Source organism: Cebidichthys violaceus, unplaced genomic scaffold (assembly GCF_023349555.1).
Source record: "Cebidichthys violaceus isolate CVI_PGR_0920_01 unplaced genomic scaffold, fCebVio1.0.p SCAF_24, whole genome shotgun sequence".
In the NCBI taxonomy this organism is placed as follows: domain Eukaryota; kingdom Metazoa; phylum Chordata; class Actinopteri; order Perciformes; family Stichaeidae; genus Cebidichthys; species Cebidichthys violaceus.
Genome location: NW_027176417.1, coordinates 4,835,216 through 4,851,147, shown reverse-complemented (window position 1 = coordinate 4,851,147; position 15,932 = coordinate 4,835,216). Strand labels below are relative to the sequence as shown.

The 15,932-nt window shown below is 44.4% G+C and overlaps 1 protein-coding gene across 5 annotated transcripts; it reads left to right on the top strand.

Moving 5' to 3' along the window:
• The first annotated feature begins 992 nt into the window (after window positions 1-992).
• LOC137879089 (SLIT and NTRK-like protein 5) lies at window positions 993-8,814 on the top strand. Of its 5 annotated transcripts, XM_068719664.1 has the most exons (4): window positions 993-1,627; window positions 1,716-1,833; window positions 2,732-2,930; window positions 3,605-8,814. In XM_068719664.1, exon 4 carries the CDS (start codon window positions 3,663-3,665, stop codon window positions 6,288-6,290), a length of 2,628 nt encoding a protein of 875 aa, XP_068575765.1. In that variant the 5' UTR covers window positions 993-1,627; window positions 1,716-1,833; window positions 2,732-2,930; window positions 3,605-3,662; the 3' UTR covers window positions 6,291-8,814. The 5 variants fall into 5 exon arrangements, with proteins under 5 accessions (XP_068575765.1, XP_068575764.1, XP_068575762.1 ...); XM_068719663.1 differs by having other exon boundaries at window positions 993-1,833; window positions 2,732-2,921; XM_068719661.1 differs by having other exon boundaries at window positions 993-1,833.
• The last annotated feature ends 7,118 nt before the right edge of the window (window positions 8,815-15,932 follow it).

The following is a 15,932-nucleotide window of genomic DNA, read 5'->3' as shown; positions in this document are numbered from 1 at the left end:
TGCTTCTAAAGTTTTCTTGTCCCACAGCAAGAGGGTGAGAGGGCAGTCGTGGCTTCCACTTGATTTGCTCTTTCAACAATAAGCCACGATTTGGTCGAATACAGAGCGCTTACAGCAACATGGCAGCATTAGCGGGCGAGAGTATTTGGTGCAAAACTGGATTAAGCCTAATCCTGCAGTACATTCATTTCTTTCAATGCAGATCTCTTGTAAGTGTGTGTTTTTCTGGGACTATTGGCTTAATCCTTGTGTTTGGAAGCGTCCATAAAGAGATAAGAGGTTCACGGATGAGTGTTTGCTTGACCTTATTTGTCTCCAACTTTTAATTCCCAAAAAGGTTGAAGGTCGTCTTCGTGGGCATTGTCTAGCACTGTGAGCTGATGCGATCAATTCAAACAAGGATGTTCCTTTTGTTCGGGCAAGTCGCGGTGTCGAAGCAGGTATTCAGATTGTTCCTCACCCCACATGAATGGGATGGGGGGGTGTGAACAATGTGCTGCTAATAAGTACATGTATTCCGGCATTTCTGCAAGGCTGTTGATGGAAAGACTGAATAATGAAGAGGCATGATGCATCCAGGATGAGTGTCGGGCCATATACAGCTTCTCTTCGAGGAATTAAAAGGCTCGTTGGGAAGAATTCAAAACCAAAGAAAAGCTCAACATGTCTGAACTATCTAAGGAAAGGGGAATAAGATGCCCCAGCTTGGTAGAGTACAGCCAAAAAGCTCTGAGTGACAAATCAAATGGCTGTTGCTGCTGAATTGAAATACACCGAATAACAAAGTGCAGCCTGGAAACGCAAGCCTTGCCAAGCTGCCTTTTTCATCATCATTGTGCTGCCCTCTACGGGTCTTCTTCCAGCCTCCCTCTTCACAACCCCCCACCCCCCCCCCCACCCACCCACCACCACCACCACTCCCTCCCACACACACCCCACCTCCTCCACATTACCATACCCCCTTAAAGAGTATTGCACGCATTACATTGCTTTTCATTTCCGCGCTGTGACAGTCGTGAGATTGGGGGGGATTTATGCGTTTTTACGAGTGAGTTCGCCCGCCATATACTACGGTAATTGTTTCATAATACGTCCGATCGCTGTAGGGGATGCGCTGGTTTGCACCAACGAAGATCAAGTTCCACTAGTTGAAACGTTGGTGGGAAGATAAAGCTCGTGTGTATATTCATCGGATATGTTATGAGCAATGCGAGGCTGGAACAAAAAAAAAAGGGGGATCGGATTCCTGCATCCGAGTCTGGAGGAACATATCCGCTGATCTCTGGTCGATTTGAACGGTCTGGCAATTGAAATAAAAGAGACCTTGGACAGATCTATACATAAACTGGTACAAGCCGCACCACTGGCAGCAAACAAGGGGATCCGCGCCTCTCTCCTCCGCTTCGCCAGTGCGCATGGATGAAAGGCACAGTTAAAATGCATGCGGCAAGTCTCGTCTGATGTGGGATTACCGAGTTTTCCTTCGCCCCCTTTTCTTTACCATGTTCGAACTTTGGTTTTGGCTGTTTTTCCGAGATGCTGCTGCTGCTAATTTCTGTCGCTGCTGGAAGAATACAGGAGCCCGTTTTGCCGCGCGGGCAGTCACGTTATTGGCCTGAATGAGACTGTATGTGTGCTCTTCGATGCCTGCTTTATGGAGCTAAACACCAAGGAGACTTGACTTTAAGTATTTTTTGTATTTATTTTTTTGACAGCCGACGGAAGGGCGGGCGGTGAAATCACCCAAACCCATGTTTTCACTGAGGTTGGAGCAAAAAGACGGGGCACAGCCGTGATTTTCGGGATGTTTTGCCGTTTACCGGGATCAGCACGGTAAGAGGACAATGATTTGTTTCTGTCTCTATCTCTCTCTCGTTCTACTGCCCGTCTGCACTGAGGCGTTATGTTCCTTAACATTATTTCGGGCGGTGGGGGGGGGGGGGGGGGATCTGTCCGTGGTGCTGGAATCTAGTTCCAAACCCCCGTTGCATTGCTGAAGTTGATCCCGTTTTTTAGATGCCGCTAAGCAAGCTGTCTGCGGCTGCTATTGCAATAAAAAACCTGCAGGTTTTTTTATGCTCACACACATATCATCACAGTTTTATTCGTTCCGAAAAACAGCACTGCCTCGGCACGGGCATACCCGGCGGCGATAGACGCACAGGCTTCCAAGTTATCTATTTTATATCCACAGGCGATGGTTATTTCTTCGCGTTATGGCAACACGCTCAGGTTTGAGATGGAATGACATGAAAGCGGGCGCCCCAATCGTATGTAGCAGTTGTGCGTGTTCTCGTGTGTTAAAACGCGCATATTTAGGGAGATTTACTGGGTCGATGTGTAGGCTTTTGTGTTCTTTTAAGGAGCGCACACAGTCAGAACGTGTGTGTGTGTGTGTGTGTGTGTGTGTGTGTGTGTGTGTGTGTGTGTGCGTGCGTGCGTGTGCACGCGCGCTCACGCGTCTGTGGCGGAGAGAAAGGAAGAGAGGGAGAGGGAGAGAGGGACTATCTGTAACCTTCTATATAGCAGATGCCATACAGAATACTTGATTATTGAATAATTTACTCCCCGTCAAAATGTAATTTCGATCAGAGATCTGCCACGAGATCAACAGCACTTGCTGATTTGCCTTTGATCAACTCCTCTCGTTTCTTTTCTTTTTTCGCCCGTGGGCAAAAGAAAGGCTGCGACTGTCGCCTTGTAGGCTGATTTTCACATTTTTCTATCGCAGGCCGGATTTTAAGATGAACACGGAGTGCTTCTCTCAGACGATTCCTTTACGAGAGCCTGCATTTGGCATCATCTTTTAACCCGGGATCGGTTTAATCACAGCAGGCGAATACATTCCCCGTTCTCATGTCGTTCGGACGGAGGTGGATAGAAGGGATCCGACAGCTTTCCCACTGTTACCAAGTCGTCGGGTATGTGGGGTGAGTGAGGAATATATTCACGGTTACAGGAGTTGCATCTTTGGGGTTGTAATGTTAGTTTGTTTGAATGATTAAATCGTGAACAAAACGCCACATCATCCGTCACACGAAGTGATGTGATACACACACACACACACACACACACACACACATATATATATATAAACATATATTTTTCTTTGTGAGAAAAAAATGTTCAAGAGATTTAATAAGTAAATGACCAGATCTATCAGTCTGCACACGGTGGATGGCGAAGGTTGTTGTTTTTTTTCCCCTCCCAAGATAGATTGGAATTCAGGCGAGCTATCAAAAATGCGCAGTGGCCATCCACCGCGGGTAGTTGTGTCATCTACTTGATTATATATTATCGTTTAAGTATGCATTTATTAAACATTCATCCAGCTCGCTTTTTCTCTGACGCCCTCATTCCCCCCGCCCCCCCCCCACCAAAAAAAAAAAAAAAAAACGTTGCCGACACAACACATCTGCATAATGAACAAACATTAATGGGTCCACTTGTCTTTGCCTGTGTTTGTTATGGATACTTGTTCACCAGGGTCTGCTCTGTCAGTAGTCCATTACTATGATTGCATTTTGTCACAGTCACATATGTTTTCTTTTGTTTTCAATGCTCTATAAAACAGAACCCCTCCTTTTCTTTTCCTCCTTTTTAGATGACACCTCATACTGGTACCGCACTTGAGTGAGCTGGGGCATCCTCTCCCAGGAAAAATGCATATCTGGATCCTCAAAATAATCCTTCTGATTGCATCATCTCTGAGGCTGGTCGAGATGTATGACAATTATGGGGAGATCTGTCGTAACCTGTGTACATGCGAGGAGAAGGAAGGGATCCTGACGGTGAGCTGCGAGAACCGGGGAATCATCAGACTGACCGAGATCAGCCCGGTCCATTTCTCCGTGTACCACCTCCTGCTGACAGGGAACCTCCTGAAGAAGCTGTCAGTCAATGATTTCATCAATTACACAGGAGTGACCATCCTGCACTTGGGGAACAATGATATCTCAGAGATAGAGTCAGGTGCCTTCAATGGACTCCAGGGATTAAAAAGGTTGCACCTGAATAACAACAAGATCGAGTTTATGAGGGACGACACCTTTGTCGGACTGGAGAGTTTGGAATACCTTCAGATCGATTATAATTACATCACCAATATAGAGCCCAATGCCTTGAGCAAACTACACCAACTGACAGTGATGATTTTAAACGACAACCTGCTCTCTGCCCTGCCCACGAATATCTTTCGGAATGTTCCCCTTACGCACTTGGACCTGAGGGGGAACCGGTTAAAAATGTTTCCCTACATCGGCCTCTTGGAGCACATGGACAAAGTCGTGGAATTACAACTGGAGGAGAACCCGTGGAATTGCTCCTGCGAGCTGATTGCTCTGAAGGCTTGGCTGGAGAGTATTGCCTACACGGCTCTGGTGGGGGAAGTGGTGTGCGCGACTCCGTTCAGGCTCCACGGTAGGGACCTGGATGAGGTGTCCAAGCAGGAGCTCTGCCCAAGAAGACCCTTGGAAGACACTGTCAGGCCTGCACCCCCTAGCAGCACCAATGGATATTACCATACCACACCTGCTGCTGTCACCGCCTCTGCCACCTCCTCGGCTGTTTTTAGGTCCTCCTCTAGGCCGACTAAGGGCACACGGCAATTTAACAGAACTAGGTTAAAGCCCACTTCCCGAATACCTGGTGGTAACCCTTACAATTATGGCCCCATCATTGCTTTTCAGACCAAATCTCCTGTGCCTTTGGACTGTCCGACTGCCTGCACATGCAACCTGCAGATATCCGAGATCGGGCTGAATGTCAACTGCCAAGAGAGAAAGATTGAAAGCATTTCTGATCTAAAACCCAAGCCATACAATCCTAAAAAAATGTATCTCACTGGAAATTACATCCCTGTGGTGCGGAGATCAGATTTCGTGGATGCCGTTGGATTGGATTTGCTTCACCTGGGAAACAACAGGATAAGTCTGATCCACGACCGGGCTTTTGGGGATTTAACCAACCTGCGTAGGCTGTATTTGAATGGTAATCTCATGGACAGGCTTACAGGAGAAATGTTTTTTGGTTTGCAGAACTTGCAGTATCTTTATTTAGAGTACAACAAAATCAAGGAGGTCGATGCGGGCACTTTCCGCTTCCTCCCTAATCTCCAGCTGCTCTTTCTCAACAACAACCTTCTGAAAACCTTACCTGTGGGCATCTTTTCCAGCCTCTCCCTGTCTCGACTTAATCTTCGCAACAACCATTTCCAAAACCTGCCTGTGAGTGGTGTTTTAGATCAGCTGAAGCTGCTGGTGCAGATGGATCTGTTTGAAAACCCCTGGGACTGCTCCTGTGACATAGTGGGGATGAAGATATGGCTGGAGCAGCTCAGCGCAGGCACCGTGGTCAACGAGGTCGTGTGCGAAACGCCACGGCGCCACACAGGAATGGACGTGCGCTCCATCCAGTCGGAGCAGCTCTGCCCAGACTACTCTGATGCTAACGTCTCTCCGACGCCCCCTACGGACGAGCCCATGGACGACAGGGTCGTAACCACGGGCGCGCCACAGAAGTTCAACACCCCCAGCAGCACCGTCCCCCTCTCTGTCCTCATCCTCAGCCTCCTGCTCGTCTTCATCATGTCTGTCTTCGTGGCCGCGGGGCTGTTTGTAGTCGTGATGAAAAAGCGCAAAAAGTCCCAGAGTGACCGCACTAGCACCAACAATTCGGACGTCAGCTCTTTTAACTTGCAGTACAGCCTCTACAGCAACCGCTCCGGCCCCAAAGTCAAGGCCCCAGCCGGCCACGTCTATGAGTATATCCCCCACCCCATGGGCCATATGTGCAAAAACCCCATATACAGGTCACGAGAAGGCAACACAGTGGAGGATTACCGTGACCTCCATGAGCTCAAGGTGACGTACAGGAGTACCCCAGATGATGAGAGGGATAGCAGTACGATGAGGAGCCCTACATACAGTGTTAGCACCATCGAGCCACGTGAGAACCCCTCCCCTATCCCGGATGCAGACCATTTCTTCAGAGGCATCCTCGATCACGATAAGCAGCCCCCCCATCCGTCAATCCCGTCCATCCCAGCAGGCGCCAATATAGAGTACAAGTACACAGGGCCTGTGTCGTACACGTACAACCCAAATTTTGATGTCAGACGTCAGTTCTTGCACCCGGAGAGGATAAGAGAAACGGTGCTCTATGGCACGGCACCCAGTACTGTTTATGTTGAGCCCAACAGAAATGAGTACTTGGAGCTAAAAGCTAAACTGCAGTCTGAGCCCGATTACCTCGAAGTTCTTGAGAAACAGACCACCTTTAGCCAGTTCTGAGCAACAGAATCATTAATGTAATGAAGCATTTTCTCTCTTGACCCTCCTTGAAACAGTGGCTCAGTTTATTGGGTGCCTTGGCACGACACACACAAGCAAAAGGAGTTGTAACGGGGTGTGCCGAACAATCTTATTGTTATTTCTGAAACATGACATTACAGGAATGGATACAGCTTTCTGAAACACGGATGAACAAAATTGCTCTACTTAACTGATGATGCAAAATCTATTTTTCTATGGTGAAGATCGAATAACACACAAAATGTAAGTGTACAGGTAAATCTTACCCAGCTTCATTTTCAGGATTATAACCATACATAAGGTATATTGTGAATCAGAAAAGAAATGTTTATAAAACCACACTCCTGGACAAAAACACTGTACAGCAGATCATCGAAACTGTGTCGGACTATTTTCTGCTGTAGTCTGTAAGTAAGTATTTATTGATATAATCTGCCATGTCTTTTCAAAACTTTTGATTCTACATCAATATTACCTGTGTCATCATACTCCATGATCCTCTGGAAAGGCTTATGTTTGTAGTTTCATTTACTGTAGCTCTGCATTGTAAAAGTGGCTTTTTTTGAAAGTGGCACACCCCCAATGTTGAAAAAAGACTGCGTCATTTGAAGAAGATGAAAGAAAAAAAAAAAAAAAGTGTCTTTGTATGCTTTCTGCACTTTTTGGAATTGGAAGGCGGGTTAGCCTTCAATGAGCTCTCATAAAGGAGATTATTATATTAAAAATGAATATGGGTATTCATTGTTAATATGTAGAACAAAACAAAATTCATAAATGATATTTGAAGTATTAATTATGTTGTGTAATACTGATATTTTAATCAATGTAACACCTATTTTTATACAAGCATTCGCAGATTCTCTATCCCTTATCAACTTTATTTGTTTTGATTGCTTTGCACTTATTGCACTATATTGACCAAACTATGTTATTGTCATCAAATAAACATGATGTCAGGTTCATATAATGTGCTTATGAGGAAACTGAGGCTGGTTAGTGATAATATAAAGGCTATTTGGGTTCGGTCCGATTTATTTTCATGTTCACAAATGAACAAAACGATGTGGATTATGGGAATCGGAGAGCTTCAAAGGAGTGCCCTGGGGCGAAAAGATGTTTTATTTTGAAATCAAATGGCAAGACATTAGCCAGTAAGAATTTGCTATGTTGTGGACTTAATCAAAGCAGATACAGGTACAGTATATATGCCTCACTCAGAGGGGCAGCTAGTGTCTCAGTGCGGATTGGAATCAATGGGTCTCAATCAATGAGCATTATCTGAGGCTGTCCCTTTGCAATTATACCATGACAACAGCATCCACATTTCCGTCTGGCAAGCGATGATTTGGTCATTTATGTAACCATAATTACAGTTGAAACTAAATGCTATGTTAGCAATCTTGACAAAGTCAATGGGTATAAACGTGGTCGATGCAGGCTTCTGAATTCAAGGCTTTGTGTCAAGCTATTTCTCATTCCTTCTCATTTTTTTCAATTGGTTTCATAAGTAAATACTTTAAAAAACATTTCTTACTAAGGAAAAGATATTAAGATATTTTGGAAAATGCTGCATGTTTTTTTTATTTTCTTTCTTTAATGCGCTTGTTTAAATCTTTGTTAAAGTCCAACTGAAATCACATTTAGTTATCCCTTTTTGTTGTCAAAATGTTGTTTTTTTTGTTTTTTTTAAATGTGTGTTTTAATGTCAATAGTTTTATTATTAAAAGGATGAAAAAAAGGTCTTTGGGGAAACATTAGAAATGCTCTTTTTCGAGTGAGCTGGCCTGAGGGGCGTGCCCCTCGCTGTGTTTAATTGACAGCAGTGTTGCACCTTAGGGACCCAGACACAAAGTGAACAAACATACCCTGTAGCCCACATGTCACGGAAAGACAATTAGTGGTATTAAAGAGTAAGATCCACCCCAGCGTCCGATTGGACCGATGTGGCATTTGCAGGTACATTTACATGCTCTTTAATGCGCTGCAGCTGAGCAGCTAATTAGCCGTCTCCCCCAGCCATGTTTGTTTGGTGGCTTGTTCAACAAAGCAAAGGTGCAGGACGGGACGTGCGTTTGTGTTTGGATAAGAAGGAGACTTTAGCAGGAAAGCTAATGTGGCAGAGCTACAGCTAATGTGTTGCAGGCTGAAGTGTGACCGTCTGCTCTGCAATATTTGATTGGTTGTGTCAAAATAAGGTCTTCATCTATGCAGACAAATAAAGGGAAAGACACCAAAACATATCATATATAGATTTCTCCCTATGCTGTTGCAGAAACAAAAATAATGCACTCTCATTTCAGTTGGACTTTAAGTTACTCTTCAATTGACCCACTTAAATCCAATATGCAAATTAGGTCTATAAAAATGCAAAGGATGCACTGTGCCACCATTTTCAGTGAGCGGCGAGCATCACCATTTAGGAATTCAATGTTCCCTAACTGAGACGGGCAGGGATCTCTCTGGAAAGGCTGTGTCAGTGTCAATCGGGCCCTTGTTTCTTCATTTTGAGGGAATTATTGTGGATTTATAATAAGATCTGCTGAAATAAGTGTCTTTTTTCAGTCATCTTTGACAAAATATCAGTGGTGTGTCAGCTGCCTTTTTTTTTTTTACAGCGAAAAAAAAGAAAAATGAAACCGATCTGCTCAGGGTCCTTCTTTTGTTGGATCTTTTCATGGAGGCCCAGAATGAGAACAGAAGGCACCATTTGGGAGATGAGGAGTCCTGGAACCGAGTGTAACTGTGGATGTGTCATACATGTAGCAGGGGATGTGAATCAGAGCCAAGAAGTGTGTGCAGTCGGCAAGCATTGGTGGCCTATGGGATGGCACAGTGTTGACAGTTTTTGATCTGGATTTTTATTTATTCTTCCTGATGCCAAAAAAAAAAATTATAAAATGTCTTTTTTTATTTCCTATAATATTCTTCAGGATGATTTGGCTAAGTTCACAGAACTCCAGTGAGAGAAGAAGAAAAAAAACGGATTTAGCACAATTACATAATCACTGAATCATGCATGCATTCCAAATGGGTTTGTTATTACTGTATCTGTGCGTATGTACATTCTGCTCACCCAAAGTCCCAGCGTGGATGTTTATCACTGTTATGACCCAGCACCCTGTCCCAGAGTAATGGGTGCATGAAGCATCGCACTGCAGAATGGGATGTAGTGTGTGCTTGTGTGCAGAGAGAGAGGGAGGAGGAGGTGGGGGGGGGGGGGGTCTTGCCAGTTGAAATAATGCTTTTAATCAGCCAATGGGCTTTTAGGTCTTAACACAAATGGAGGCATCAAGGAAGGGCAAAGAGTTTATTATGCCTTCTTGGGTTCTTCAATTTATAGCCTTTCATAAGCTGCCTAGCTCTCTTTAGTTCACCCAATCAGATTCGATGCAGTTAAAGAGATCCCAGCGCGCCCTGAAAGCAAACAGTGAGATCCCTGCAGTGGTCAACATCTGTATTCGGAAAAGAAATTCTGAGATGAAATGCCTCGCCTCGTGTTGCCTCATGCTGCACAAGAGCCCCCCCCACACACACACACACACACACACACACGATTTAGGGCTCAACCCATTGTGCTGAATCTGACGCGTGGCTGATGCAACGCGAGGCGTGATGGAGGTGCAGATGTGGCTGTCACAGAAGTCTCGCTCTTTGCTCAATGATGAAGCTAAAGCAGGGAAAGTTCAGAAGACGGCCTGCAAGTTTGTTCTTGGGCCCCCCGAGCTCAGGAAAGTAAGGAAATACTCCAACTGCTTTCAGATGAAGAGGCGGGGTAGGAGGGGGGGGGGGACGGCGACGGGCAGCTTGTGTTCCAATATTTTCTTATGGGCTCTGCTTCTGCACCATTTGAGAGTTAATTATCGTGGAATTGTACAACGCGTGAAAGCCGTCCAAGCTTCCAAGTGTTGGCTCATCACTCTGCTATTTTCAGCTTAACTTCGAAGCAGCTATTTCCTAACGGTTGACGCTGGACATGCCAGGCTAATTAAACATTTCCTGGATTTGATTTAGCAGTTTATTTGCTCAGAATTGTACTTTGTGGCTCATCAGATGGTGCTGGCAGAATTTGGTGTTTGTGGTAAATAAAAACAGCTTGACGCTACACACGCAAAGGACTGGTTTACGCTGCAGAGAGGCCCCCCGCGTTGTGTATGCATCGTGTTGCCTTTAAGTTCCCATCAGGTACAGCTGGAATATTTACTGCTCAGTTGGTTTGTGGTAATTTTATGTGTAGTTTAATTTTACACCATATGAACTGGAATATGTAAGGTATTTAATTTGATTAAAAAAAAAATTTAAGACACTGTACAAGACAAAGCCTCACATTTAAGTAGTGCCCCCTTAAGGCCCTTATCTTTCCAGGTTCCAAACTAAGTTGCCAAACAGACACTGGATCCCGATGAGCCTTGCACATGCTTAGCTATTTGTCTTCAGAATGGTCCGACAATATGTGTTATTTGCTGTTATGTAAAAAAGTAAAGAATAAGCAAGGTTATGGTACACGCAATTTACCAAAAAATACTCTTAATTCCTATTATTTTTAAAGTTGTGCTTGATGTATTAATGGAGAAACAAAGGATGTATTAACATTACAGTGTGGTGTGTCAACAGAGCCGAAACAAATTGCACATTTATCTATTTGCTGCTTGCAGCTTTTAAACTAAAGGGTTGACTTCTCTTCTTTGTCTAATAGGATCGTTAACTTATTATGTTATTGAACAAAACCAAACGAGGAAACAATCTGCAGATGAATTGGTATGAACATAAGTGTTAGTGGCAGCTGTAGATGTAAACACAGCTCAACTGAACTGCAAGCGTGCAAAGAGACACTTGCCGAGTATTTATCTTTTAAACCTGTGCACTTTGTTTTTCCACATTTGGTCCGCACCAGCCGACGTGGCAGCAATAAACGATAATTAGGCTAACATGTGTACCGAGACAGATAGAGGGGGTGGACGTGTTCCATATGCTCCAGCATCGCCTCACCTACCCCCCGACCTCCCTTGCCGGAGATGCCTCGTCCTCGGCTCGTCCTCGTTTCTAGCCTGCCACCCAGTCGCCATGATGATGCGAGCAATTGAGTTCAAGGAGATCTGGGTAATTGAGAGGGCAGGGATGGCATCTGACAGGCACCGATGGCTCCAGTGATTACTTTAATCAGAGTGGTTAATGGAATTCCTTCAGGCATGTAGAAAATGCTCAAATGTTCATTAGCACTCAACCGGGTTTTTTGCCCCCCCCCACAATCACAGCCATGGCCACCTCCTCTCTTACCCCGCGTTGTCATGATCGCTGATCACTTTTCTGTCACGCTGTACGGTTTCGGCGTAGCACTCGGCAGCAGGTGAGGCGTCTGCTCCCGGTGCGAATCTAAAGTGTTAATCGCCGCGTGAGGTCGCTGGGATTGCTTTGTGGTCAAAATGCATTATGTATGAAGTGTTGTTATCATGAAATGTCATGGCAAAACGTTAACATTTAAAGGGACAGTCAAGGACTCAATTACAGTAAAATGTGTATAAATCAAACACACACTCACGTAAACAGAAAGCACTCACGGTTTATGAATAATGAAGATATTTACAATCAAGGCGGGGTAAAGACGGGCATGGTTAGCTTTTATTTGTCCAGGAAAATTATTCATTCTCATCTTAGCAGCTATTAGTTTCTGCAGTTATATTTGTTCCACAATTAGATCCCCAAATTTACCGTTCATAATCAACTTTCTGGTCCTATCAGCCTCCCAGTTAACACTCCCACTGTCCAGCCTGTGTTGAATTAAATTCAAGAAATATTCCATTGCGTATAAAAGCGAAGTATGGATCCAGACTCGAAGGCCATCTGCCGAAAAAACATGCCTACTGTGGCTGGCTGGCTTTTATTCTATTTATTTAATTAGTGTGAGGACATTTTCCCCCTCTTTTGATACACATACTGACACAATGTGGCGACTAAATATGATTTAGAATTGATTGAGTTCTTTTGGTTTTAAATCTGGAAATTGTCTGGGTATGTCTTGTTTGCAAAGAGTGAAGAAAAGAGTTTCCTTGACACGTTTTTCATCTATTTGTGTTGTTTTCATTACAAAGTATGTTTTTTTTCTTGCGATGAAATGGTAAAATATGATAATCACAAGATTGTCAGAAAAAACATGGTGGAATTTGTTTTTCATGTGTTGAACTTTTGATCTTCCATCATTTCATCCAAAAGCAGTGATGGAAAAAATGTTCTACTTTCTTTTAAATATGGTGTTATGTACACCACCACATATAGAACATGTAATTATGTGAAAGGGGGGGAGAGAGAGAGAGAGAGAGAGAGAGAGAGAGAGAGAGAGAGAGACAGAGAGACAGAGAGAGAGAGAGAGAGAGAGAGAGAGCTTCTCCTCCCTCCACCCAAAGTGGCTGATTTTTCCCTTGCCTTACTGCCATTTATGGAAATAATGGAAATTTCAAGAACCTGTTATCCTGCCGTTAGCATTAGCGAGATTCTTCCCCTCCCCGGTCCAATCTGAATCATAGATGATGAAGTTATTATGCTGATGGAATCCTAAAAGAAAAATGGATACCATTTAGTGTGTGAGATATGGATGTCACATGTACAATACTCTATTTACAGTACCACATGATGTGTATACGTAAAAGAAAAAAAATCAAAGGATGAGCTGACGTGTGAGCACATGGTTGGAATCTCACCGGGAGATATATGTGATCAAAGCTTTCAAAGCGGTGTCTTTATGTCAGCGCCTTTGTGGAGGGAGAGCGAATCGGGAGACGCTACAGTTCGTGGTTTCATGCTTTATTCAGTCTTTTTTTGTCATGGTTTTTGCTTTCTGCTTGCCCCCCCCCCCCCCCCCCCCCCCCCCCCCGCTTCCTCTACCCGCCTCTCTTTTTTCCTGCTCCCACCGGGCATCCTGGTTGTTTTCGTCGGGCCTCCCCGTTCCGTTTGTTTTTGTTCGTGGCGGCTGCGCCCGTTGATCCGGAGCCGCAGTAACCCTGTCGTTTGATAAATGGCAACCATAGTATTACTGACTCCCCAGCCGAGCCTGGCGACGCCCGGCCAAAACCACCCCCCCCCCCCCCCCCCCCCAAAAAAAAACACAGGTTGATTTATGGCTTTCTTCAGAGTGTCAAGTCATTTAACTAGGCAACAGTGCCTTTATGTATGCCTGCATGTGCTTTGGAATCCTTCCCCGCCTCATTTGAAGCATCACATCGCAGACACAAAAATAGGTTTGATAATGCGTGACAAATGCGTGTTTTGCAGGTACGAGAATTGTGCCGCGTGAGCGACAGGATGAAGGACATGTCGTGTGGGCAAGGAAGACGTTTGCGTTTCCAGTCTGGTTGCTTGAGACATTACATAAAGGGGAATTCTGGAGTTTTAGCATTGCATTCCCGCAATGTTGAGGGACTTGCGTGAGACAAATTTGTACAAAGAGTGGTCAAAATGCAGGCAGAGATATCCCAAATTTTCCTCCCTAGGTAAGGCTGTAAAAAGACTGGAGCCTACACTTCCCATAATGCTACTCAATAGCATCGTTCATCAGACCTCGCCTTTTTAAAACTCAATGCCCCCAAGTTTGAATGCAGGCTTTCTTTGCCTTAAATGTATTTTAACATGTCAAATCTGTGTAGGGACCCCTTTGAGCCAACTGTGCATCTAGTTATGTGTAATTATTTGAATCATTGCATCAATCTGCCATTCAATCACCAAACATGATGCACATCTTGGACTTGTTTACCACAGGGTGTTTGATTGACGTCATGCCTTCCTTCCAATAGCTCTTAAAGCACAGCGTATTGCATATTGTTTGCCTTTCGGGTTCACGCAATTCTCCGTAAAAAGAAAATGTGTTTACCTAGCATGAGTTTAGTTCGCAATTAGACGCCCTATTGTTATTGGTAGAATTGGTTTCTCTGGAGGTGCCTGTGTGTTTCCAACACTGATGGTTTGAAAGAGCCAGATAGGGCTTCTACGTGGGCGGCTCGTGCACGTTCTTTGTGGGTCCATCTCTGCAGTGCATGCACTTTAGCAGGTTTCTGGCTTACTGTAGAAATCCACTCGTTAGCTCTCTCTCTCTCTCTTTCTTTCTTCTCTCTCTGTATCTCCTGCTCGCTCGCTCTCTCTCTCCTGTCCCCATTTTGTTTCTACCACACAGTGGCTTTCGGTGAGGAGTGTGCAGAAACCGGGGGCCTTGCTAAAGGAATTAGACTGCGCGCTGGGAGATCGCTCAGATAATGAAATGGTGGGAGGTAGAGAAACTCATTTTCTCACTTGTGAGAGGGAGACATACTAATGCGGCTATTGAAAATGCCACAGAATAGTACTGACAAGAGAAAAAAAAAAAAGAAAACAGTTATTTGATTCCAGCTCGTGAGGACTTGCTAAAAAGGATGAAGTTTGTCGCTGGGTTTAACCATCCAAAATGGGCTTGCCATGATGGGAAAACTATTGTTTAGCAACTGTCCTCCTCCCTGAGCGCACTGAGTGACAGTTTGCTTGTGTTTGTACAATAGCAAGGCTGAAGTTGGCAGAGTGTGGGTGTGCTTGTTAAAAAATGGCTCCTGTGGAGGGGCCTCTCAGTGCTCTTACAGCAGTGTTGACGTCAGCTACTTGTGATGCTCTTAGCGCTGTGTGTGTGTGTGTGTGTGTGTGTGTGTGTGTGTGTGTGTGTGTGTGTGTGTGTGTGTGTGTAGGCAACATGTACGGAGAATAGAGAGTAGTGTGATGAAGCGAACAAGGGTTGAATGGTGGGATTGAATAAATAAACAAAAAACAATGCCATGTACAGCTATTATCTGTCACTTACCAGACAGTAATGTCAGTTATGAAGTTTGACTCGTACAGGAAATATGGCACATCCTTTCACACTCTTAAAGGCCTGGCGTGCTCCATTTTCCACATAGTGTCAGAAATCAGAGAAGTTAACATCCGCTTTTGCTTCACATATTAACTAATTTAATGCAGCAACTTTGCAACTGTGCTTTTCTACCCTGTAACCCCCCCAGGGGACCTAACCCGTCCCAACACACCTGGTCCAAAGCAAGGCACGATGCAAACAGTAGGAACACGTCAGCGCTGCGTGTCTCATTTGACATGTTAAAGTGTGTTAACAGGAGGAATTAGCAATAAATTAAACCGCCAGAGACTCCTAACTCATCTCGCTGCCGAGATGTTATTATAGACTCCATATAAATGTGTAAGGTATCCTGGGAGAATGTGGTTATTGAATTATGCCAAAATTAAACCATTAGCAGGGAGGAATCAATCTAACCAACTGGAAACAGCAACATGTCTCCTCTGAGCTTAGAATGGCTTCATTTCATGAGGGACATTTTGAAGGACACTGTATAGTCTCTGTCTTTTTTTTTGTGCATGACACTTTGCAACAATACAATTTGATAAAATGCCTTGAAAAGCGCTATAAAACGGTTTATACAGTGACCTGTGGTAAAAAATGCTTTCCATGGGTGCAAACAATTTCCCCTTCTGTAGACAGAACCTTAGCAGGGATTTTTTTTCCACATAAAATGCCCTCTGTAGAAAATAAAGAGGGGTTTAATTGGCCCGCAGTAAAAGGTCTGTCCATTTTTGCTCTTGAGGCTGACATTCTCATTTTTA